Below are 27,309 nucleotides of genomic sequence, written 5' to 3' on the forward strand. Positions count from 1 at the left end.
TTACCACAGACTATAACGCAATTCTATGACGGAATGCATAACGTAATGCCTTTAGAGGCATTCCGTTATTCAGTCCGTCATAATAGAACTCTATGGCCTGCATAACGGATCCGTCCGGTTTATGTTATTCAGTAGAGGTCTCCAGCATAACGTAAACCGGACGGATCCGTTATGCAGGCCATAGACTTCTATTATGACGGAATGAATAATGGAATGCCTCTAAAGGGATTCCGTTATGAATTCAGTCATAGAATTGCGTTATGGTCCGTGGTAACGAAATCCATAACGCAATTCTCCTTTTACCACCAAACGAAGCGTGAACGAATTTCAAAATATGAAATTCGCTCATCTCTACATACCGCTATTAGGAGTAGTAAAGTCACAGCATTGGTGGAACTTCAATCTCCCAAGCTACCTTGCACTTTTCTTTTTCCCCATAGGGAAATAGTTGCGGTCGCTATTTTACATCAACTTGATGATGGTGGTTTTTTTATTTAAGAATATGGGTCACAATATATTCAGACTTTTCTTTCTCCTAGTTTATTAAATATTGCTTTTTTGAGGACATGTTCTTAACACGTCCAGATGCTTCTGTATTAGGATATTAAGCAGTCATATTAAAATACGGTTTCATTATAAAGTCTGTCACAGTTTTACAGTATTCAAAATGACAAATCATTCTTTAAAAAAAATCTGTTACACCAAAAAAAAAAAAAAAAAAACATTTACAGAAAAAAAAAAAAAGTTTGGCATTTTCATTTTTCTTTCGGTATAAAACAGAATATTAAACGTGTTCCAGGAAGGTGGAAATTCAGCTTTCATCATAACTTGCAATGAGTTATAGTAAAACACACTATACAACAGCAATATACAAAAAAGTTACTATTTTTTGATCAATTATATATAATTTCTGGTCAAGTGCATCTTTGAAAAATATCTGCCAGCTTTTGTGTCAATGTTCATACAGACAAAAATATCAAATGGTAAATTGTCCCTTGTCCAATCCATATTTTCATCTGAACAAAAAAAAAAAAAAAAAAAAAGAAAAAAAATATATATTAAAAAAAAATAATATTAATCCATGCGACTTGTAAATAGTGTTCAAGGTCGTCCACCAGGTGGCAGTGTAAGGTTAGCCATAAGATCACGCACTGCAGCAAATATCGTACATTCCCCTGTAGGCAGAGAAGGGCAGAGTATTAACAAGTTGCATGATGACATTGTCCAAGTACATCGTATTTTTACACAGAGGTGGCGGAGAGGAGCCCAGAACACTACTTAAGGGAGCCAAAACAGAGCGGATGAGTACGATTTTTTTAAAGGTACAACCTGCTGCTGCAGTCAGTTAGAAATGTCCCAAAGATGGACAACCCCTTTAACATACCCATATACAGTCCAAAGATGATCATAACAGATGATGTAAACCAAAACTATTGGTCCTCAGGTGAAAATTAACAAATCATAGTTAGCCTACAGCTGACAGACCATCATCATTTGGAAAGAATTCGGCTATGTTTTTGTCCAATAGTCCTTCCTGAATTAACATTCCCACAACATATCCAGAAAAACTGAAGATCCGTTGTCCAGTATGATTAACCCCTTCCCACACCCTGAGGGAACAGTGTCAATGTGTGCCGTTTCTTAACAGACATCAACGCACAGTTACGATATCGCTTCAAACTGCCAATGTCACAGCAGACAGCGTTTCATTGGATAAGCTGTGTAAAAATCAGAGGTTTGAGCAGCTCTCACCTGCCAGGGATTCCACTGGTATAGCACGGACCGGCTCCTTCACCCGAAATAGGAGAAATATAAGTATGAAGAAAATAAATTGGTTGGTCCAGCTTGTATTCGTGGTAATCCAAAGGCTTTATTCAATATTCAATAAAATCCAGGTACAGGAATGCAGGTCTACATGTTTCGGGCACAATACAATCTTAGCCCTTACTCATGAGTAAGGGCTAAGATTGTATTGTGCCCGAAACATGTAGACCTGCATTCCTGTACCTGGATTTTATTGAATATTGAATAAAGCCTTTGGATTACCACGAATACAAGCTGGACCAACCAATTTATTTTCTTCATTGGATAAGCTGTGTCTGAAAGGTGAGACCGCCCAGCAACCAGCACAGGACCAGTCATAGGGGTTTCCTGATCAGCGAGTCTGCATGGACTTACAAATTACTCAGAAAACCCAGCTAAAAAGCCGTTTTGTTTCTGATCTTTGGAGATCTGGTCAGTAAGGCATCGTTCCCATCTCCATTTGTGGATCCTCTAGGTCAACGTTAGATCCCCATTAACTGCAATGGGGTCCGGTGGTGATCCGGCATTAATACCGGGTTTTGGCCAGAAATAAGCTGCTGCATGCAATGGTTTTCTTCTGGCCTAAACCCGGCATTTTTGCCGGAAATCTTCCGGATCCCCTCCGGACCCCATTGCCGTCAATGTGGATCTGGCAGTGAAGTAAAGGGTCAGCAACATCTGTGTCGGATCCACAAATGGAGATGTGAACGAGCCCTGAAGTGGATAGATCAGAGCCTGTACTGTTGTGCTGCTGCCGCAGTCCCTTGATTAGGGGTGTTCACCCCATTTCCCACTTCCATTGTATAAGGGAGTTTTTATGTTTTTTTTTTTTTTTATTAAATCATTTAACACTATAAAAAGTAGTGTCTGCCTCCTACGGACACTAAGCTAAAACGGATTAGCTCGGAGTCTGCAGGAGGGGTATAGCTGAGGAGGAGGAGCCAATGCTTTTTTGCTTAGTGTCACCTCCTAGTGGCAGTAGCTATACCCATGGTCTTCTGTGTCCCCCAATGATACGAGCAAGAAACATAAGAAAAAACATAAAAGTGTTGTATTACTGTAATCGTACTGACCCATAGAATGAAGTTAATATGTAACTTTTACCACATAGGGACGACCACAAAAACAATGGCGGAATAGTTTTTTAATTTTTTTTCCCTCAGATCAACCCCACTTTATTTCCAGGTTCCCGCTACATTGTATGCAATATTAAATGGTGCTATTCGAAAGTACAGCTTGTCTTGCAAAAAGACAAGCCCTCATATGGCTATGAGAATGGAAAAAAATGGCTCCTGGACGTCAGTGAGTAAAAACAAATGACAAAACGGAAAATTGCTGTGTCAGGAAAGGGTTAAAGGGTTTCCCGGGAGGCTAGGGCTAGGCCATCAATTGTAATCCATGGGGATCCCACAACGGTGAGTGCTACACCATCCCCACAACATACGAAGCACTGTGCAGTACATTGCATAGTGGCTGTGCTTGATATTGCAGCCCAATCAATTAAATGGGACTAGGCTGCAAATAAGCCATATGACCATATGTGATGTCAGTGGCCGAGGGAGAGGCTATAGTGCTCATAGAACCACTGCAGTCTCTTCAAACAGCTGACCACCTAAAGTGCCAGAAGTTGAACCCCCATCGATCAGATATCGATGACCTATCTTAAGAATCCTCAGGATAGGTCATCAGTATCAGATTGGCGGAGGTTCGACACCTCCCCTGAACCAGTCAGCTGATTTTGGCGTTCAAGTGAATGGGAGCCGAGATGCTGTATGTTGGGACAGCCACTGCACAGTGGATGGTGTCTTCTACAACCTAGCTTGGTGATGAAGTTTTAAAATGGCTTAGGGCTCTTTCACACTTGCGTTCTTTTCTTCCGGCATAGAGTTCCGTCGTCGGGGCTCTATGCCGGAAGAATACTGATCAGGATTATCCCAATGCATTCTGAATGGAGTGAAATCCGTTCAGGATGCATCAGGATGTCTTCAGTTCCGGAACAGAATGTTTTTTGGCCGGAGAAAATAGCGCAGCATGCTGCGCTTTTTGCTCCGACCAAAAATCCTGAAGACTTGCCGCAAGGCCGGATCCGGAATTAATGCCCATTGAAAGGCATTGATCCGGATCCGGCCTTAAGCTAAACGTCGTTTCGGCGCATTGCCGCATCCGATGTTTAGCTTTTTCTGAATGGTTACCATGGCTGCCAGGACGCTAAAGTCCTGGCAGCCATGGTAAAGTGTAGCGGGGAGCGGGGGAGCAGTGTACTTACCGTCCGTGCGGCTCCCGGGGCGCTCCAGAGTGACGTCAGGGCGCCCCAAGCGCATGGATCACGTGAGCGCATGGATCACGTGATCGCATGGACACGTCATCCATGTGCATGGGGCGCTCTGATGTCATTCTGGAGCGCCCCGGGAGCCGCACGGACTGTAAGTATACTGCTCCCCCGTTCCTACTATGGCAACCAGGACTTTAATAGCGTCCTGGCTGCCATAGTAACACTGAAAGCATTTTGAAGACGGATCCGTCTTCAAATGCTTTCAGTTCACTTGCGTTTTTCCGGATCCGGCGTGTAATTCCGGCAAATGGAGTACACGCCGGATCCGGACAACGCAAGTGTGAAAGAGGCCTTAGTCCAAAAGGGTATGATTAGTCAGCTTGAACAACTGTCATGGCCATCATGGATAACATTTACAACGCATAACTAGATAAATATCTTCCAAAATGAATGTCTCGTCAACTATCAACCTAATTCTATGGCCACCTTTAGGCTTTTGATCCATTGGGGAAACACTGGTTTAGAAAACTATTGATAATCTAAAGAACAACCAAAATCATAAATCCTCCATTATAAAAATGCATTAACATATGACCAACCTGGACGTGGTTGATTCATCTCCGCAAACCTCTTCAGAATGTTGCTGACCATCAGAGGAGCTGTCACTGAGGAGTTCTGCTGACGAGGGATGTCAGCTTGCTGAGTTGTTCCTGACGCCATGTCATAGATGATTGGAACAATAATACTAACTGGATCTGGTGGAACAGGCGTCTTTTGAGTTAACTGAAGCTGCAAACAAGAAAAACGATACAGATTGTCACAATACAAAATCAGTATCTTTTGCAAAGCATGCATTACCATTAGAAAATTTGCTAATACACAATTAAAGGAAATTAAGAAACAAACGTTGAAAATAGAGTACAATGACAAGCAAATATGGGCAGCCCCTGTTCGGGTCCATTCACACGTCCGCAAATGGGTCCGCATCTGTTCCACAATATCGGGAACAGGTGCGGACCCATTCATTCTCTATGGGGCCAGAAGAGATGCGGAGAGCACGCTATGTGCTCTCCGCATCCGCATTTCCGGAGCGCGGCCCCGAACTTCCAGGCCGCGCCTCCAAAAAAAACATAGAACATGTCCTATTCTTGTCCGCAATTGTGGACAAGAATAAGCAGTTCGATGGGGGTTGCCGGCCGGCCGTATTGCGAATCCGCAATACACTACAGACGTGTGAATGGACCCTTAATGTGCTAAAATAACAAAAAGAAGAGATACAACGTGGAGAGTAGAAAGAAGGCGGCACTCACCAATGCTGGTAAAAAAAACTAGATTTTGTATAAAACTTACCAGTAAAATTTCTTACTCGCTCTTCATTGGGGGACACAGAGACCACGGGTATAGCTATGTCCTCTAGAAGGCGTTGACACTAGTAAAAGCGGTTAGCTCCTCCCCTGGCAGCTATACCCCCTCCAGCCTGGAGAGAGCTTCAGTTTGTGAGAAGCAGTAGGAGAAGCAAGTAAACCAACGAAACAATGTGGAACAGCAACAATGCCAAGAACCGAACCAGGTTCTAACCAGCAACAGCCACAACTGTGGCCGAACAACAATACTGGGTGGGTGCTGTGTCCCCCAATGAAGAGCGAGAAAGAGATTTTACTGGTAAGTTTTACAAAATCTCGTTTTCTCGCTCATATTCATTGGGGGACACAGAGACCTTGGGACGTCCGAGAGCAGTCCACAGGGAGGGAAAACCACAGACACATGGAGCAAGCGCCCCTGCAGGCAACTAAGAACTGTCGCCTGCAAGACCACGCGGCCCACGCAGCGACCATCGATGCATAAGTATGCACCTGGCAACTTCTTGCGAACATGTGCAAGGAGGACCGGATCCACCTTACATTACTGTGCAGCCAAAGCGCGATTCCTCCTAGCCCAAGAAGCGCCCACCACTTTGGGGGAGTGAGCAGTGACACCTAAGGGTGGAACCCCGCTTCGAGCGCGGTAAGCTGCAGCACTGCCAGACCGAATCCAACGTACAATTGCCCTTTGGGGGCCGCCAATCCCCAGCGATGACCCTCCTGAGAGAAAAAGGGGGTCCGTACGCTGAGAGGGACTGGAGGCTGCTAATAATGAGTAGAGCACTGACAACGTCCATAATGTGACTCCCTTCCGTAGGGCGTGAAGGAAAGGAACGTGCTATGGAAGTCAGAGACCACCTTCGGGAGAAGAAGGAATGCTGAGAAAACCAAATTTTCAGATCCTAAGGCTGTAAGGACGATACAGAGGAACCATATGTGCCGCTCCTTGAAAGAAGATTCCCACGGGCACCAGGGAACCTGGAAGGCTGCCCAAGACGGAAGCGCCAACACCTGACCCATCAAGGAAACAAGGGCTAAACAAAAGGTCCAACCCTTAAAGTAGAAAGGGGAGAGCAAACCCCAAAGTGAGGGGGACGTCTTGGCTTCAGAGAAGCCTCGGAAGGACCTGCAGGTCCCAGAATAGATACTGGCGATGCAGACTTCATGTCCTGAATCATAGTGAGAAAGATATCTGCCGAAAAAACCCTCTCCACGTTAGAACGGCGGTCTCAATAGCCACGCTGTCATTGAAAAGGTCATGTAAGACTGAACCCCTTGAAAGAAGGACGTCTCTGAGTGGCAGTGACCAAGGGACGTCTCCAGGAGAACGAGGTCGGTGTATCATGCACGACGAGTCAGTTTCGGAGCGACTAGGATAAGTCTGAATGTCCTCCATCTGGACCTTCCGTAGAACCCTGAGAAGGAGGGGAAGAAACTCCCGCCAAGTAGAATCAGGACCTCCATGGCGGATGCTTCTGGAACTCTGGCTCTGGAGAGAAGGCGAAAGCCCTTGTGCAGATACCATTAGCACACCCGGACCAATGGAAGAGTCCCTGTAGGAGGAAGAATGTGGAGGGCGGCACAGCCCACCAGTTGGAACCAGATCGTGTCTGTAATGGAAAGGCACCAAACGAATACCCCAAGCAACGCAGGTGAGGGAAGGTAGCAACGTAGGAACTACCAAGGCATACGGGGTGACAATGAACCATGAGCCATAGGGGGAAAGACAGGAGAAGCAATAGGCTAGGTCTAAGCCCCTACCCTGTAAGAGACCGACGCTATACAGAAGTAGCCAAAGATCAAGCGGCCGTGCCAAAAGAACTCCGCCCGAGAAGGAAGCCAGGCAAGGGAAGTCACACTGCAATGCCAGCCCCATATCCCAGCAGAGGAGGGAACACCCGTAGAAGCCACCGATCCGGTGCTAAAGAGTCCACCGCCTAGCAAGGAGCTGTGCAGTAAGAACCCAAGCATGTAGGGAAAATAATACCGCTACCACAGTGGTAGCCAGCGCTTGCCCCTGCAACGCAAAAACTGAGGGAGAGGCCCGATACTATCCGTAGAAACCACGTGCCACACTGCCCCAGTTACGGAGCTAACCCTAAAAATTCTACCTGGAAGGGCGCTGAACAGGTGCAACTGCCAAGCTAGCTCCAGGGTAGGACCCCTACCAGAGGGGGATGTCCCACTGCAGCGACCATGAACTCGAACATTAGCGACAAGCCGCACCTGTGGAACGTACTCAATAGGCAAGTACAACGGAGTATGTATTACGTATTGATGCGGACAATATCAGGACCAACCGGAGCAACAGAGGCCCATGGAGATGGGGGGGGGGGGGGGGGGGGGGGGTGATGCTAGGAACCCCCTGGAAGACAAGGGATGTCATAATCAGGTGCGAAACCAGCACCAAAGGAAGGATGTAACGATGAATAGCCACCGTATCCACTGGTGGCACCCATATAACACTAGGGTAAGAGTGTCAGGCGCCTGCGAGAACCAACTGTAGCCACGCCCTCTTGGAAATAAGCGAAGGCACCTAGGGCCGTAGTGCCGCAGAAGATGTTTAGTTACTCCCCGCTAGTGGATCTCTAGCGGAAGGGGGAAATGCGACAGAAGCACGGTGATGAGCAACACTCCACCTATGGAATGATAGCAGACAGTCGGAACCGTATTCAATGGTAGAGTAATTAGCTACCTAAGGAAGGTGTGAGCATACGGCAAATACTGGTCAGTGGTAGGGAGAATACCCCACCTAAGAAAGGGGGCGAATGCCCACAGCGAACTAGCACATATGGCGAGTCCTGTACCCCGTGGAGTGCAATAGTGCACCTAAGGGGGTAATGCATACAGCACATAATGTAACCAGTGACAATGTCATTGCGCCACCGATGGATCTGCATATGGCAGGTCCCGAACCCCAAGTCATTGTACTTAGTCCACCTATGGCAGGGGACAATGTATAAAGCAGGCACTGTATCCTGAAGTAGTGCAGTTACACCACCAAAGGAAGTGGGTAATGCATACTACAGTACTGCTGGTCACCTAGACGCAATCTCTGGAAAATTGCTTCGGATTCATATCAAGATCCGAATCAGAGATTCTCCCCTCTTTCTGGACGGACCCGCCCCAGTGAGGGAGGGTGTGTCTGAGCATGATTTTTAGGGAGGAAATATTAGAGGAGAAAATTGTCCTGCTGCGGTTTGCTTGCGAGTAGAGCTACCCTTCAGAATCTCGCCCCTGGCAGTTGTGGACTGCGCAGGCGGGGACTTATCAACCAAACCACCCGAGGGTGGAACGGAAACTCCCAGAAGTCTCTTCACCGGATTGCGAAGGCGGTGCATTATCAACCAAAGAACCCCGGAGGGTGGATGGGAGATTCCAGCGGACCCAACTGGATTGCGCAGGTGGAGAATTATTAACCAACAACCAAGAGGGTGGATTGGGAATCCCAGAGGTCCTCCACTGTATGGCGCAGGTGGAGAATTTATCAACCAAACGGCCCCGTAGGACAGATTGGGATCCTGCAGAGATCCTTCACCGAGTTGTACAGGTGGAAAATGATCAACCAAACGGCCCCGTAGGACGGATTGGGATCCTGTAGAGAACCTTCACTGAGTTGCGCAAATGGAGAATAATCAACTAACGGCCCCGGGGGACGGATTTGGATCCTGCGGTGGTCCGTCACTGGATTTTGCAGGTGGAGAATAATCAACCAAACGGCCCCGGAGGACGGATTGGGATCCTGCAGTAGTCCCGCATTGGATAGTGCAGGTGGAGAATCATCAACCAAACGGTCCAGGAGGACGGATTGGGATCCTGCAGCGGTCCGTCACTAAATTGCGCAGGTGGAGAATCATCAACCAAACGGCCCAGGAGGACGGATTGGGATCCTGCAGCGGTCCATCACTGGATTGCGCAGGTGGAGAATCATCAACCAAACGGCCCAAGAGGACGGATTGGGATCCTGCAGCGGTCCCTCGCTGGATTACCCAGGTGGAAATTCATCACCAAACGGCCCCGGAGGATGGATTGGATCCTGCAGGGGTCCGTCACTGGATTGCGCATGTGGAGAATCATCAACCAATTGGCCCGGAGGCGGTATTGGGAACTATGCGAGTGTGGATGAGGAGGGGGACCTGTATGGACGGACATATCCTTTATTATTATTTACTTATTATTATTATTATTATTTTTTTTTTTATATATATACAACTAGGAAACCGGCCTCAGTGACAAGAGGCACTAAGGGGTTAAATCCTCCACCCATGTACAGTGTACTCAGGGGAAGGACCCCAGATAATCAGGTGCCAGCCTAAGAATGGTGGGTGGCCATGAAGGGTTAAGGCAGTGGCTCCGCAGGCGACTGGGGGAGGGGGGGGAGAATTCGCGCCAGAGTGCGCCCCCCCCCCCCCCCCCCCCCCCCAGGGACGAAGGCTGCGGCCCGGCCCAGCGCGGCTTTTCAGAGATTGCCTGCCTGCCTCCCTCCCCCCCACCTTGCTGCACCGGCCGTGTCACAGACCGGCTGGACTGAATGGGGGCGTCACCCCGCCGGCCGGGCCGTTGATAGCGGGGGTCGGGCAGAGAAGGCGCGGGCCGGAGCACCGATGCGGTGCACGGCCGATCGCGCTGTAGTTAACCCCTTCCGGAGCGGCGCGACGCCGTCCGCTCCAAGGGGTGTAAATGTGGGAGGTGTAGGGGAGCGGAGTCTCCCCTGCATGTATGACCGTCTGCCCTGCTGGCCGCCATATATTTTGCGCGGGCGGCAAAGATCGCGGCCGGTCGAACGCAGGGCGGTTAACCCCTTTCCGGAGCGGCGCGACGGCGTCCGCTCCAAGGGGAGTGAATGTGGGAGGTGTCGGGGAGCGGAGCTCCTCCGCATGTGTGAACGGCCGCCCTGCTGGCCGCCATATTCTTTAACCCCCTATGTCCTCCTCAATCAACCAAACGGTGCCTGTGCCGGAGGGGAATGCTTCAGGGGTGCTGGGCTATCCTGAAGCCCTGTCTGGTCACAGACTATTGCCACCAAGAGGGAGGGGGGACCAACCCAGAGGGTTAAATACTCACCTAGTCCCGTGTACTCACCTGTCTTCTCTCTCCTGCCGCCATCTTCACCCCTCCTCTGGTCCAGCAGGGTCACCCCTTCAGCTACTGGCACCGTAGTGGCAGGACGCTGGAAAGGGGTGCTTGGATGGGTGACCCCTTGGCTGGCGGGATGCAGGGGAGCGAGGCTGCCCTGGTCCACCTTGTCTTCTGTGGGGGAGGCAGCAGTGCGGGTGACCGGCACTGGCGTAACTCGACCCCAGGAGAACAGGGAGGCCCTGTTTGCCCATCTGAAAAAGAAGGGGGGGAAAAAAAATTTGACTAAAATAAAAAATCTTCAGGAGATCCCTGCAGAGCAGGGAGGTCTTGCCTCCTATTGACACTAGAAAAAAACTGAAGCTCTCTCTCTCCAGGCTGGAGGGGGTATAGCTGCCAGGGGAGGAGCTAACAGCTTTTACTAGTGTCAACGCCTTCTAGAGGACATAGCTATACCCACGGTCTCTGTGTCCCCCAATGAATATGGGAGAGAAAAATCCTTTTTTAAAAAACATCAGGGCAGGAGCATACGGTAGCGGTGAACACAGGAAGGATTTTAATCGGATGAATAAAATATTTTTTACCAGCATTGGTGAGTGCCGCCTTCTCTCTACTCTCCACGTTGTATTGTCATTGGCATCTATTTTGGGGCTGTGCACCATGTATATTTGTTTGGAAAAGGGGACAGGGATTAGAGGACCCAGTGCATTAATTTGACACACGGCAGTGCTGCCCTCTCTTGCTTTTTTACACTACTACGGCTGACAAAAGGAGATAATCTCCCCTTTTCTTCCAACAATGAGCTCCAGTCCTCCGCACCACTGGCTTCATCTTCCTGGCGGGTGCAGTGGTGACATTCTTTGGGCACTGGTCACCATGCAGCCAACGACTGACGTACTGCTGAGGCCAGTGATTGGCTGCATGGTGACCAGTGCCCAAAGAACGTCACCACTGCAGCTATGAAGATATTAGCAGTGGGGAGGACCAGAGCTTAGCATTGGAATAAGCAGTGGAGAAAGAGAGATGCAGTAAGAGGGGGACTGGGTGACCGGCAAGGTACTGAAGTACTCGCCTACAGGGAGTGCTACTAAAGTGGAAACCCACAATGAAGACCCGTCTACCGAAGTATAAAATCTGCAATGTGAGAAAAAGAAAAATTAAAAAGAAAAAGCATCAATAGAGCAGGTCATGTCTGCCTCTGATGGACGCTAGACTAAAACGGGTTAATCCAGCGTCTGTGGAGAGAGTAAAGCCCACTTGGGCAGACCCAACAATTCTTTTGTTCTAGAGGCAGCCGGGCATATACCCATGGTGCTGTGTCCCCCAATACACAATCATTAATGATCTTTGACATCCCCTTTAAAGCAAAAATTATATAAAAGTCAATCCAGTTCCATACACTGAATATTTTGTTTGTAATCTGGGTGTACAGTGTGGCTCCGTTCACACTTGTGTTACTTTTTTATTGTTGCTCTTTTAAGGCCAAAATAGCATAGAATGCTGCACTACCATAAAAGTAAAGTAACAATGAAACTTTATGAACACGTTAGGGGAAAAGAAAAAAAAAATGGCTGAATTTGCCATGGATCCTGTAAAACTAGAAGCCATTGCATTAGAATGATCAGAGTTTCTGCACACTAATATTGCACTTCCAAGATTACATTTTAGTATATTTTTCTTTTATAGAAAACTTGTCACATTGGACATGGTGTCTAAGCTCTGGGTATTAAAGGGAACCTGTCACCATGAAAATGCACATTAATCTGCAGGCATCAAGTTGTAGAACAGGAGGAGATGAGCAAATAGATAGTTTTGTGGGAACGGATTCTATATATTCTGGGCTTTAAAGTCAGGGAGGCGGTCCTATCAGTGATTGACAGCTATCATTGTATACACAACCATAGAGGTAAGGCTGTCAATCACTGACTTCAAAGCCCAGAATATATAGAATCCATTCCCATAAAACTATATATCTGCTCATCTCCTCCTGTTCTACAACATGATGCCTGCAGATTAATGCGCATTTTCATGGTGATAGGTTCCCTTTAATAGCCAGAGGTTATAGCAGCCTTTCAATGACATGATAAAATCATTGGGCATCAGGCCTGATCGAAATTTATATTTTTCTCCATATGTAGACACTGATATTCACCTTTACAATTTAGCAATACTTACAAAGAAGAGCATTTTAGATTTCAGGACAACTGCCGGAGTCCCTGGAGGAGCAATTGGTGGAGCACTTGGAGGGATGGTCAAACAGAACTGCACATTCCACTTCAGCTGTGTGGCTTGATCTGGAAACTTTTGGTTTGAGAAGCAGGTGTTAGTGTCCAAAGAACCAATTATCAAAATGATAGAATAAAAACACAAATCTTTTATATTATAACAATGAGTTTCTGTCTGTCTGTTCTTTATGCGCGACCAAACGACTGGACAAATCTTCACCAAATTTAGCACACATGTACATCAGGTGTCCGGGAAGGATTTAGACCGGGTCTCAGCTCTCTAGGATGTACCGTTCCTGAGATATTCCCAAAAAATTACCTGCATTAGCCAATAGAAGCCAACAAGCCTTTCACTTAAATCCGAACTGCCATTTACACGGTCACATGTCCCTTATTAGCCAATAGAAGCTCGCAGGTCCTACTCCAGGTTGCCATAACTGATCACAGGTTTTAGCAGTTCGCAGTTCCTTAAATATTCAGTCATATGACGTATGACGGCACACCGACACTGCTACATGTATGGGGGGCAGGGGCCACTATTAGACAGGCGCTGTGGAGTTCACTGTTAAAGTGGCGGTCACTGTGAAAGTCATCATTAGGATTAATAAATCTGACTCCATGTATTTTAGTTATTTCTAAAGGGGTTCCCTGCACATAAGGTATCCAATTACAAAATCTCTTCACTTAAAGGGAGGGGTTTGGGCACTTCAGAAGAACATTTCTAAAATGGCAGAATGAACCCAAAATCACATTTTTATGTCACCTGAACTCAGTTATGAGGTCCTCTGACTGCCCATCTGTGGTGCCCTCACATAACGCTGCGCTGGCACTGGACAGCAAATAATCTAGAAAAGGATGCAGTGGCTTTGTGCGGCAAAGTAAGCGGTAAATATGAGGAAACTACGTGACCTTCGCTATATTGCTTACCAGAGATGCGGTGGCCGCGGTGCTGCAATGTTTACATAGGCCACGGATGTGCAGTCAGGAGACTTTCTAGCAGGAGTTCACGTGACAAAAGCATGCTGTGCGTTTATTCTGCCACAGCATGCACTGTATGGCCATTTCAGAAAACCCTTTTAGATAGAAAATTATCTACCTAAGATTTGCTCATGAAAAAAACATATGGCCGCTGAAAAACAGTCCGGACTGTTGAGGTGTGCCAACATAAATCGAGAGGACCCTTGTGCGCATGCACAGCAGTCCTAACAATGTATTTTAGTGCAGCTTTAAACTATGACCGTAGGGAATAGGGGACAGTAGGAAAATAAAAATATATATGTACAGCACTAATGTATTATTGCAGATAATAGTCCAAGATTGTAGTGACAGATTCCCTTTAATGATCATGGCCACCTCACACTCGCCAACTCTCTCAATGAGCTGTCAGGTAACACTGTCCAACTCAGTTGCAATACAACCCATGGACTAGAGGGGCACTGTTAAAGGCATGTGGAAAAAATAAATAAATCGCAAACCAGTAAAAAAAAATTTTTTTTGCTTGTCCATGGAACACAGGATAATATTACATTCTTACCAGCTCAAGCTTCATTATGTGTACACAGTCTCTGAGTATGTGTGCTGGTGCTCCTAATAACTTTGTAAAAGCAATTAGCGTGTTTGCTTTAAATGGTGGACCCGCAACCTAAAGTAGGAAAAACAGAGCTTCAGGTTATGCATTTTAAGGTTTAACTTAAACACCGCACAGGGATACAAATAAAAGGGGAGAAAAAATTGTGGAACCATTTTCAGGCATTAGTATGCGGTAGGAAGCCCAGTGTACACTAGAAAACCTAAGAAAACCTCATAGCTTTGTACTGTTTACCCCCATTTGGGGACTAATATTGGACCGAAAAGGGGGGGGGGGGGAGACACGACAGATTTGGAGTCTCAGTAGCTATAGATATTAAGGCAGCAGAATCCCTGGCATCTCTGCACGTGCCAGGCGCGTCCCACTGCTGTTCCGCGCCTGTGCAGAATTAAAGGCACCCAGGTAGCATTGTGCAACCTATGGACGTGTTGGATGACAGGTGAGTATGTTTACTCCACTGATACCACGGCAGCCAGGGACCTTTATTAAGACAGTTGGGGACAGTATATGCTTGTGTGCAGAATACATGACAGTATATGGCATTTTGAGAAATGCCATGGGAAATTAGCCAACCTCTTTAAAGTCAAAGCTGCCATGCCAAACTATGTGGGGAAAAAAGGTTAGCAGAGAAACTCAAAGATTGTCAAACATCCCATGATGAAAACAAATTGATGTAAGTACCCATAACAGGAAAAGGTGACAGCAACGGGACCCAGGCATACAAGGGAAAGCCTAAAGATCCAAGGTGGTGCCAGCCTTTCATAGGCCCAAGTGGAAATCCGATCGCTGGCAGAGATGCGGCCTTCAGCTGTAGGTAATTTAGGTTAAACTGATAGAAAGCTATAGTTTAATTAGCCATAAAAAGAATCCACCAACATGATGTGTAGAGCAGATTTTACGGCAAAGTTCAACTAGAGATTCCTTATATCATGCAGAGACATAATGCAGAGCTGCAAAGGGGGCCGCTGATTAGGTAATTTGTTAAAGGAGCCTGGGTATAAAATTCTTCAGTCACCAATCACAGCCATCTTTGCCAATTTTAACTTGAAATTTTCAATCCAGTACAAGGCTTGGATTATGTGCATTTGCTCCCTACGTTATTAGCATCAGACAGTCACCGAACAAAATACGGCTTGTACAACAAAATATTTCGGAGTGGGAGGAGCAGGACTTTCAAAGAAAATCCCATAGTTTTATATCATGACTCAGGCCTTATACTATACACGGATATCAGCCACGTCAGATTTTTGTGTATGTGTATCTGGTGCTAAGATCATCACTTTGGAAAGTACCATACACACGTACCCTGGTCTCAAAGAATTTTTCAAGGACCTGCAGTTCTTCTGACTTCCACTGCACAGCATTTTCAGGTGTCACTTTCAGCTGCAAAGTCTGGTTCGTGGTGGGGTTAAGAGCCACTCGACACTTCAGAACATCTGTCTTGAACATAATGACTCCGGGCTCATTGGAGTTTATGAGTTGCAACTGGAAGGAATAAAATACTTACAGCAAGAACACAGTAAGACGACACATAACACACAAGACATAACATCTAATATTCCTTGATCATGTGAAGGCCTTGTTTACTCAAAGACCAATATATTTTTATGCTTTACATTATAAAAAAAATTATATGCGAGTACGTTTATCTTACCGGATTCTGCAGGATACTAGAAGATGGTGTGCTGCGTTTTTGGATCTTTATTTTTTTTGACATATACGTCATATGAACACATAAAACATGATGTGAACCCACCCTTATATATAGTTGATAGTATGATGAGAACTTATTTTTAAAATAAAGGTTCTCATACTATCAACTATATATAAGGGTGGGTTCACATCATGTTCAATGCGGCCATATGACGTATACGTCAGAAAAAAAAATAAAGATACAAAAACGCAGCAGACCATGTTCTAGTATCCTGCAGAGTCCGGTAAGAAAAACGTATTTTATTTTTACAATGGAACTCTATGGTGAACGAATGCCACTGAATGGCATCAGACCGAGGCATCCGTTTAATGTATACTTTTTTTTTCATACGTTAAATGGGTGGGAAAAACGTGATGTGAACCCAGCCTAACAAGTAATAACTGGACCAGATATGTAAACTGAATACTTACAGTCTCCTGCTGGATTATCCTTTGAAGATGCCGCCTCATGTTTACAGAGCCGAGAAACCTCTCAAGAGGAGAACACAGGTAGCTTCCCGTCAGCGCTGATGATAACCCCGGGGTCGGAGATGGTAGTAGAAGTACGTGCAAGGCACTGTGAGTGAGGATTGTAGGGATGGATGCAGCCCAAGGACGCTGAGGTAGCTTACGAGGTGGAGGCATATTGGTTGGCAGAGACTGCGAGCCTAAAAAAAAATATATATTTTTTTAATTTAGCAGCTTTTTGTTTAAGGTGCTGGCAAAATGTGGCATTAAATAGATTTTTTTGATTCGATGAAAGAAAGCATGAGTAAAGATAAGATTACCTGTCCCAGTGTCAAGTGCTGAAACCAGGTTATATGTCAAATACTGAAGAGAAAAGACTAAGCTCACTCAATGATATACATTTTAAAGGAACACTCTGGACACCATTATATGCCTAGTGCAATTAACATGATGCAAGGACTGGCCTATGTCCTTTAAATCCCTTTTTCAGACATTGCCGCCTCAGACTCGGCAGCAAGCATTTTTAAGAGAAAACTATGCCCAGGATGCTTCTTTAAAGGTCTGTTGCCTGGTGGCATTCAGCATGTTAACATAGGCATGACACCAGTCAAGTAAATAGGTACTACACAATGTGGTGACATGGTGGACGCAGGTCAACACAGCAAACCACACCGCAGCTTGATGTCACAGGCAAGACGAACTGGAGCAATTCTTTTTGCATGACAGGATGGGCTGAAATGATTTCAGTCATTGTCGAATTTCCATTTCATCTGTGATTTTACCCGACATTTTATGGTGTAATGTAATACATAACTGGTCAGCTGTTAATGTCCTAACATCTGCTGAAAAATCAAAATGCAAAGTAAAGGTGTACAGCGGTGCGGAAGAAAAATCTCTAGAGCGATGAACTAGAATCACTAAATGAGAGCATGATTGGAACCACAACGTACTTGTTCCAGCTCGAGGGGAGTGAGACACATCAGGGACAGGAGAGTGCAGAGATGGATTTGCTGGTGACATTCCAGGCATGCGAGCTGCTGGAGAAGGACCAGGCACTTGAGGAGACCCTGGCCAATTCCCTGCACGCTGGCTGGGTGACATCATGGTGTACGGAGAACTAGGGTCTAATGTACCTGTGCAGGTTGCAAAAGGAGATTTTGTCACATTGCCTCCTCTTCCACTACAGATTTGAAGGGATATTATGCTGATAAAACTGGAATCTTGGAAACAATATAGGTCTTCAGACTTATTTTATAGAAATATAACAAAGTTACAACTTAGGGTTGCGTTCACGTTGCGTTTTTGCAGTGCACATCTGATTGCAGTGAATTCCCGACATATACCTGTGTATGCCCACAGGCTCCCACGTTATGAAAAAAACAAACTATATTGTATGAATTCAGTTTATTGTAGAACAGAATAAACTGAAAGGCATGAATGTTGGGTAAGTGTGTGTGTGTGTGTGTGTGTGTGGGGGGGGGTCTATGGATATGACGTTTATGGCCAAATACACACTGCTAACCCAATGTGAACGCACCCTAAGACTACAGAAGTTTCCTTTATAAGTAAAAGCTTCCACAGAATGAGGCTAAAGACGAAAAGGATTAAAAGGGAACGTGGTAATTGTAGACAATTTCTGCCACGGATTTGCATTTTGCACTGCAGCGGATCTGCACACTGGGGCTAAACCTTGGGTGGCTACCTGCTACAGTGTCCATGTGGAAACCGTCTCAATCCCATTGAAACTAATAGGAAGCAGAATACATATGGTTTTCTGATGGTTTAGGTCGCTGAATAGGCCCTAAAACCGGTACTGGAGAGTGTGTTTTGGTGCTGTGAGAATATTTCTGTTTGACGAAATAAAGTCAGATTATAGGTTAAGTATTGTAACAAAGCATAAAGTAAAGACTATGAACACGGTGCCATTATAAGAAGTCTGCTAATATCATATAATCTAAAATTAAAGTTGTGGACACAGAACAGAATATACAGTTTAAGACTCACTCTGCACTGAAAGCACAAAAGAGCAAGCAAAGACAGACAAAATAACAACCAACCTATATCTACAAGACACAGTAAAGCACGGGACACAATTAGTGTTGAGCGAACTTGTGTTTTAAGTTCGGCGTCTAAAGTTCGGGTTATGGAAGAATTGCGTTATGGATTCCGCTACCACAGACCATAACGGAATTTAGAATCCATAACGCGATTCTTCGATAACCCGAACTTCAGACGCCGAACTTAAAACACAAGTTCGCTCAACACTAGACACAATAAATGGCCATTGAAATAGCCTAAAATACAGAATAGGAAAGAAAGAAGGCTGGAAAGTGAGGTGGGAATACCCCTTTACATATGACAATGTGGCAAAGCTGCTTTCACAGACGCTGTACAGAGCGCACACTTACAGACCCGTCCGTGTGCGCCGTACAAGTCCATACCCCTGTAATACAATATGTGATGCTGCAGACTATACACTTTTTCACATATTTATATCAAATGTGAGAAAAAAAAACTTTGTATAAAATCAGGCATGCAAAGAGGTATAGTAAACAGCTCACACTTTGTGGATTATGTGCAGTTTTTCATGCAGAAAAAACACAGCGTATTACGGTACCAGCAAGGGGAATGAGAGTTGCCACATCTCATGTACACTTTGCGCATTTTTTTACGTGCACAAAATGACTTAACGTGCGGTTTTTAAATCCGTAGCATGTCAATTTTTTCTGCTGATTTTTACTGCGGATTTCACTCATTGCAATGTAATGGGCGAGATCTGGAACGAATCTGCAAGGAACACATAAGGATTTGGTTCAGAAATCCATAGAAATCCGCACAAAAATCCAAGCAGAAAATCTGTTTGTAAACCTGCACAGGCACCGGAAAGAAAATATCCAGTGGCCCACAAGTTCCCTAAATTCGGGCGAGTGCTACAGGGCACATGGGAAACTGCAGTCACTGAAATCTTTCATCTCTGCAAGAATATTGCAGCCAAATAATTCTAATAATTTTCCAACACATTTGGGTGTACTTTCATTTTAAAGGGGTGGTGCAATAAGACTCTCTTGCTAGCTATAAATGGTCCTTTACAGCCCCTTTAAAACAGTCTAAAGAAAACGAAAAGCCAACATGAATTTGGCTTACAATATTTACATATCCTACCATTCACATAGCTACAAATAGGTAAGGTAACTGGCTCTGACCACTGCCTAATATTATAATTAAAGGGGTTCTCCAGTTTTTTTTTTTTTAAGTGATGACTTTTCCTCAGGATACACCATCACTAGCTGATCGGCAGGGGTCCGACACCCTGCACCCCACCGACCAGCTGGTCTGTGTAGCTCCGTTGGGGGAAATTACAATTGGAATGAAACAGCACCATCATCAATGAAGCAGCGGGAGATTGCTGCTAGAGCACTGCTCTCATTGAAGTCAATGGGAGCAGCGATGTAGTAGCGAGCACCCACCACTACAATGTCGATCTTGCTGTGGAGCTCTGGCGGTAACTTTTGTTAACAGAGCGACAGAGACCAGCTAATCGTTAATGGGTGTCAGATCCCTGCCAATCAGCTAGTGATGGTCTATCCTGAGGATAGTCCATGACTGGAAAAAAAAAAACCTGGTCAACCCCTTGAAATAATTGCTGGATCTCAATAGTTCCTATTGCTTTAGCACTAATCTTCGCACTTTAGCTAATTATTGCCAAAAATGTATGACAGTTTTTAGTGGTCAAAGGAGCATTAGCAGAAAAAAATAGTGATATAATTTAAGGCGAACACACACATTAGACTAAGCATGGACACCTGCTGATTTTGGTGGGAACGGCTAGCTACGTGTGAAATACACGACTGACATCCCAGGGAAGAAAAGATTGGCCGAGCAGAATTTAATAGTGTCTGGCGTGGCCTACTACCCTTTCACCATTGAATACACATCTACATCCGGTCTAACCAAGTGTGAAGGTGTATGGGGAATTCAAGAAAGTTCTCCAAAATAGAAGTTCCATAAAACATACTCACCATGAGGACTTGCAAAATTAGGTGTTGGAACCATTGTAATTCCAAGGGAGGAAGGAGACTGTGTGGGACCAAACGATGCAGGAGAAGGTGCTCTAAGTGCTCCACTAGGAGAACTTTGCAGGTTTCCTAATGAGGAAAGATAGGGGGGTAGGGGGGAATTGAATGCTGAAAGTAAGCATTTAGCACAAACTCACAAAAACCTTCCTGGGTTGAGAAAAGGTTCTCAAGGACAAAGTAGTAATAAATTCATTCAGATGAGCACACATTTAGCAGCACTTGAAACTCTGCAGACATATCCTCACTATATGTATGGCTTCCCTATTCAGTAAATGCCTGTAGGTGTTATTATCAGGTGAAATGCATTCAGAAATTTTTCAGACCATTTCACATTTTGTTATCTTGTGGCCTTGTAATAAAATAAAAACTCAAGATTTCCTTCATCAATCTGCACTTTCCCTATACTGAGAAAATTCAAACACAATTTTAGAAATGTTTGCTCATTTATGAAAAAAGTATTCAGACCCTTTGCTATGGCACGCAGTTTAGCTCTGGGGGCTCCCATTTCTCATCACCTTTGGGATGTTTCTATACCTTGACTGGAGTCCACCTATGGTATATTGAGTTGATTGAGCATGATTTGGAAAGACTCACTCCTGTCTATATAAGGACCCATAGCTGACAAAGCATATCAGAGCAAAAAACCAAGCCATGAGTAGGAAGGACCTGCCTGTAGAGCTCAGATACAGGAACGTATGGAGGCACAGATATGGGAAAGGGGACTGAAAGTTCCCAAGAGCAGAGTGGCCTCCATAATTGTTAAACGGAAGAAGAACTTTGGAACAACCAGGACCCTTCCTAGATCTGGCTTCCCCACCAAACTAGAAACATAGAATATGGTTCTTATCTGCTCCACTGCAGATAAGAACCATTTGGCCCATCTAGTCTGCCCAATATACTGAATACTATGGATAGCCCCTGGCCCTATCTTATATGAAGGATGGCCTTATGCCTATCCCATGCATGCTTAAACTCCTTCACTGTATTTGCAGCTACCACTTCTGCAGGAAGGCTATTCCATGCAATAGAAACATAATCGGGGAAGAAGGGCCTTGTTAAGAGGGGTGATCAATAATCCTATGGGAGAAACTTCCATAAGATCAACTCTCACTGTGCACCCCACCAATCTGGGCTTTATGGCAGATCTAAAGCACTCTCAGACTGAGAAACAAGATTTTCTGGTCTTATGAAACGAAGATTACATTTTTTGGCCTCAATTCTAAGTATCATGTTTGGAGGAAACCAGGCATTGTCCAATACCATGGTGATGGCCTCATCATACTGTGTTTTTCAGAGGCTGGGACAGGGAGACTGGTCAGAGTTGAGGGAAAGCTGAATGGAGCAAAGTACAGCGTTAATCTTTATGAAAACCTGCTACATGTGCCTGAGAGGCTGTAAAGAATTTACTTACTTACAGAAATGAATGGAAGCTCACCTGGTGACTGAGAATGCATCATTACTGGGGAAGGCGTAACAGTGTTATGGTATGAAGACGGTGGAGAAGTGAGAGGATAAGCGCCTGATGTCCCAGACTGCTTCGCAAACTGTCAAATTGAAATACAGAAAGCGGATTTAAAATTTCTCTCCTTTATCACCTGTATACAGAGAACTGTTTATGGCCATGTTCACACTGTGTATTTGTTGCACAAGTAGGGCAGCGAAATTTGCTACAGAATTCTGCAACGAGCAGTACAAGCGAACGTGGTTTAAACAAACTCCCTGCAGAAATACTGTTCGAAATCCATTGAGGCTTCCAGGCACGCCATTTCTGTTTCTACAGAATTTGACGAGATGAAACATACTTGCGCACCAGTGTTTTTTTTTAGTTTTTTTTATTTATGGACATTACCTGCTGTGCCTGAGGCTGAAACTGGGATATTAAAGAGTCCATCATATCACCCCCAATAGGTGATGGTGGATTGTCATCTTCATTGACCGATCGTCGCCTTGCATCCTGATTGCTGTCCACAAACATGTTTAAGAAAGTCTGAATGGTAAAAAAGGGGGAATCTTATTACTTTTACATGACAATAGATATACACAAAATACAAATATGCTGCATCTCTTACTTATGTACAGGCACTCCTACTTCAGATTACAATGCCTCTCTTGGAAAAACAAGCACATAAAAGCTAGATAACTGCAGAACAAACAGAAAAAAAGTCACCCAATAAAACACAGATTGCACACACCTTCAGTCCTGGTGCAGGATAAAAACCTTCAACAATTTTGCTGTTGTCAAAGAGACTGTAGGCGCCGTCACGTATTGCCACTACTCCCCTGCTTCTGCAGTAGATGTCTATACAATACATGTTTCTGAAGGCCAATCGAATGTGGGTAGGAGATTGGGGAAGTATAGAAAAGCACTGGTATGCAGTATTTATCCGCTGGGTGAGTCCCAGCATTGGCACTGTTGGAAGCTTGTTGATGGCATTTAAAGGAGCTTGAGTATCAAATAATACCTTACGAGGAAAACAAAGGAAATGGGTCAAACTGCTGATATCCTGTATGAGAAGAACATAAATCCCAATACTGCCCCCAAAAAAGCAAAGGATAATTTTATGCTACAAACTTATAAAATATACACCCATATTTAAAAACAGGGCTATTACACGGCTACATCGTTCAGTAATTTTTTCTTTCACCGACTTAAAGGGGTTATCCAAGAGTAAGTCCCCTCCCCCACAATGCCCAGACTCATGATACTGAGCATGCTTACAAAGTATGCTCAGTATCGTGGGTCCAGGCATTGGGGGAGAGGAGGATATTCAGTCTTGGATAACCCCTTTAATGAACTGTGCATACAACTCCATTGGGGACAGCAAGCAATGATGAGGTCTATAAAGTGCCTTGGAGTATGTCAGTGCTATATAAATAACATGCAGGCTATTTTATCTCATCTCCTTTTGGAAGCTGTTAGTTCCCCTTCCTGTCTTCAGGTCTGTTGTAAATAGTCAAAAACCTCCTCAGTGACAAAAAATAAAAATATAAAAATAAAATAAAAATGAATCAACCTTGTGTAAAAGTCAGAGGAGAGGAGGCAAAAGGGAGTGAATTTGCAGTTTTTCTTCCTAGAACAAGGCTCAGAAGTGCGGGAGTTTCAGGTACCTGCACACAGTGCGGAATACGTAGCGTAAAACAGTACCAGCAAAGTGTATGGGTTAAGACAAGTCTTGTGTAAACTCAGTGTTTTTTTTTTTTTCTGCACGGAAATTGACCTGCCATGTGGATTTCCAAATGTCAATTATTTTTGGGGATTTTAGCTGCGGATTTCACCGTTTTCAAATGAAGGGTGGGATCTGTGGCAAATTCGCATCAAATCAGCATCAAAAACTGCAATTAGAAATTCAGGTCTCTGGTCCAGTTTGGCTGCAGAAATGCACACAGAAATTCATACGTTCACCCGTACCCATGAGCAGGTACCCTTAAGGTCCTTTTACATAGATCGATATATCAGGTAATTATTGGGAACGAACTAGGAACAAAACATTCCCAATAATTGCATAATAGTCAGTGGAGGCGAGGGTTGCATTTACATGCAGCAATCGCCTCCGCTGAATGGGGACAAGTGATCTATACAGCGATTGCTTGTCCCCATACGGAATCATTATTGCTGGGCAGTGGATGGCTGTTTAGACAGCAGGATCTGCTGCATAGAAACAATGACTCTTGGTGACAGCAGAACGACAGGTGCTTGCTTGTTCTTTGGATGAAGGCTGATGGCAAAAGTGCTTCTACAAATGCTCATCCCCAATAACTGGCCCGATTATTGGTCCATGTAAAAGTACCTTTAGGAGTGGATTTGTCATGGATATGTAGACAGCTTGCCCTAAACTCTGCACAATTTTTCTTGGGGCCTTGAAGAGGACCTTTCACCGGATTTTATTAATTGAAATAAGTACCTGTACTTCCTGGGTACCTCCCACTGATGCTGCCACCTTGTCTGTTTTGTTAAAATAGCGCTTTTACGCCACGCTGTGCCCCCCGGTATTTTCCCCGTTCAGGAGGAATGGGGAGGAGACGCAGTCTTTCTCTGTGGGCATCTCCTTCTCCCCTGGCTGTAGCACTGTTCAATCGCAGCACAGAGCATCACAGCCAGAGAGAGAAAAAACCTCCCTGGCTGTGACGCTTTGCGCTTCAATTGGAGAGCGCTACAGCCAGGGGAGAAGGAGACGCACACGGAGAAAGACTGTCTCCTCTCTACTGCTTTGATGCTCTGTATTTGCATACTGAGCGGGAAAAATACTGGGGGCACAGTGTGGCGTAGGAGCGCTATTTTAACAAAACAGGCAAGGTGGCAGCTTCAGCGGGGGGGGGGGGGGGGGGGGGGGGGGGGGGGTACCTCGCAAGTACAGGTACTTATCTCAAATAATAAAATCCGGTGAAAGGTCCTCTTTAAAGAGGTTATCAATTAATACCGATGACCTATCCTCGGATAGATCGATATCAGATCGGAGGGGTCCGACACCCAGGATTCCCGCCGATCAGCCGTTGGAAGAGGCCGGGAGCCCGTGAGGTCTTCCCAGGCCATGTGACCGATGCTGAGTCCCATTCAAGTCAATAGGCTGAGCTGCAATACCAAGCACAGCCGCTATACAATGTAAGGTGCTGTGCTTGGTAATGGCCCCAGGAGGCCACCGCACTCACTGGAGCTCTGGTCCAAGTCCCAGCACCCCCTACGATGTGCTATTTATGACCTATCCTGTGGATAGGTCATCAATATTATTTCCTTTAAGTATGTGTGTTTATTTTGTAGGAGCAAAGTGGAAGTGGGGGGGAGAGACATTGCACACTAAGAATAGCCCGCCTACTCAGCAAGTATGGATGGGCGAAATTTCAATTTATAGAAATCAGTAGAAGAAAGGCAAAAGACCAAAAATATGCTAGTTGGGCTAAATTCCCATCAGTTTTTAGCACACAGTCGAGAGGTTAATTTTTTTTTTTTTACTGTATACTGCAAATAATCATATACTGCCAAATAGGACGCAACAGGATGCTTCAACAGTTTGCTCCTATTGCCATTAACTTCTAACAGATTTTTTTTTTCACAGTACAGTGAACATATCCTGGATTATTTTGTAGCAGGTAAATGAAGCATATTTCCAATTTTGGACTTGGGTATAGTTTCACTAAGTGTCAGAGATTGAGATGTTTTATAATTTATTGGTGATTAGTGTTTAAGCCCCGGGGTGTGAGGGTCCCATATGATTACACCCCTCTCCAGTCCAAAGACTTTTAGCTTTTTGCTTTTCTAATTGCCCACTGGTTTCAAACAACTTTTCTTGAATCTAATAAACCACCAGAAAGAATATAAAATAACACTTATATACCTGTAACAACTGCACCACATTTGGTACTTTGTTGAACATTTCCTGCAGCTGGTGAAGGATGATATTATGACAGTTACTGCAACCTGAATTAGGTCCAGTCGTCCCAAGTGATATATGAAATTTATGGTGAACAGAATTCCACTGAATACTTATCTGCAATGTGGATGAAAACAAATTATAGCTCAAAGAATGTAAACGAAGCATTAGGTATGTAAAATGTGATTTGTAATTAAGTGCTTTTTCACATACCGAGCTTCCCTTTGTTTGCCCGTAACACAAGATAAGTTTGCGATAATTGTATAATCGGACTTCACAGAAATGATTTAAGTGGGGTGGTATGTCTTTAAGAGAAAAAATAAATAAAAATAATTACATTTACAGTAAGGTTAGGTATTAATAAAAGACGAAAGCCTATCCTTAGGATAGTACATCCACATCCAACAATCCTTATACACACACAGACGTTCCATTACCCCGCACACGTGCAGTAAATCAGTGTATGATCAGTTACTTTTATCCAGATCCAACTTCAATAATTACCGTACTTAATGCATGATTTCATAAAGAAAATGCTAAAACCCTAGAGTCCATACGATCTGTCAAATATCTTGATGGAGGAATCGCCTGTTTTATCATGCATTTCCAAACTGCTAAGCTGTTGGACGTCAGCCAAGTGCACATTTGGAAATACATGATAACAGAGGCGGTTCCTCAATTAAGATAATTATGACAGATAGTGTGATTTTCTATATGAAATGATGGATTAAAGGGAGTTTGTCACCTACTCTGAGCGTTGTAGACCACTCAGATTGCGTTATAGAACGTTTGCACCCCCCATTAAAATAGTACCTCTCGTGTCTGTCCCACATAGAGATCCTGAAATAAGGAGTTTATAAAGTTGTGCAAATTAGCGGTCACAAGTGCCCAGAGGTGGAGTTACAGTTGTAAGTGCCCAGGCCCCTCAGCTATATGCCCAGATAATGGCTCCCCTTGCAGTCTTTTGGCCCGCCCTCCACCTTTGGCTTGGAGATTTCATGCGAGTGCCGCCCACAGGCGCACTGACCACTGTGACAGCTAATTTGCACAACTTTATAAACTCCTTATTTCAGGATCTCTATGTGGGACAGACACAAGATAGGTACTATTTTAATAGGGGGGGGGGGGGGGGCAGGCAAACAATCTATAAAGTGATCTGAGTGGTCTAAAACACTCAGAGTAAGTGACAGACTCTCTTTTAGTAATATTTTAGTTGGATCCGAATAAAAGTAACTGAATAGTTATTTAGTGTGTCCTGATCATACACTGATATTCTGCTATCCTTAGGATAGGCCATTAATATTAGTTCAGTGGGGCGATGCCTCTCTGCACCACCCCCAATTGGCTGTTTAAAAAGGCCCCTTTAAACAGCTGATCGGTGG

The 27,309-nt window shown here is 44.8% G+C and overlaps 1 protein-coding gene and 1 long non-coding RNA gene across 3 annotated transcripts in view; one reads left to right on the forward strand and one right to left on the reverse strand.

Annotated features, from left to right (window-relative positions):
• Positions 1–569: 569 nt before the first annotated feature.
• Positions 570–27,309, reverse strand: part of MED14 (mediator complex subunit 14) — an 86,865-nt gene continuing 60,125 nt past the window's right edge. The window contains exons 19-31 of one of the 2 annotated variants that reach the window (XM_040423795.1): positions 26,141–26,232; positions 25,892–26,044; positions 22,754–23,023; positions 22,411–22,548; positions 21,997–22,105; positions 20,505–20,630; positions 17,436–17,618; positions 16,450–16,685; positions 15,631–15,810; positions 14,272–14,379; positions 12,688–12,813; positions 4,675–4,864; positions 570–1,175 (exon numbers count right to left, since the gene is read on the reverse strand). In XM_040423795.1, the coding sequence (XP_040279729.1) occupies positions 1,102–1,175; positions 4,675–4,864; positions 12,688–12,813; positions 14,272–14,379; positions 15,631–15,810; positions 16,450–16,685; positions 17,436–17,618; positions 20,505–20,630; positions 21,997–22,105; positions 22,411–22,548; positions 22,754–23,023; positions 25,892–26,044; positions 26,141–26,232 (1,985 nt within the window). In that variant the 3' untranslated portion in view covers positions 570–1,101. The remainder of the gene's footprint in view (positions 1,176–4,674; positions 4,865–12,687; positions 12,814–14,271; positions 14,380–15,630; positions 15,811–16,449; positions 16,686–17,435; positions 17,619–20,504; positions 20,631–21,996; positions 22,106–22,410; positions 22,549–22,753; positions 23,024–25,891; positions 26,045–26,140; positions 26,233–27,309) is intronic. The other variant, XM_040423796.1, reaches the window with a different exon arrangement.
• Positions 5,093–18,868, forward strand: LOC120994912. Its single transcript, XR_005777499.1, has 3 exons — positions 5,093–5,139; positions 5,186–5,325; positions 18,858–18,868. It is a non-coding gene; the product is annotated as an uncharacterized LOC120994912 (long non-coding RNA).

Source organism: Bufo bufo, chromosome 3 (genome assembly GCF_905171765.1).
Source record: "Bufo bufo chromosome 3, aBufBuf1.1, whole genome shotgun sequence".
In the NCBI taxonomy this organism is placed as follows: domain Eukaryota; kingdom Metazoa; phylum Chordata; class Amphibia; order Anura; family Bufonidae; genus Bufo; species Bufo bufo.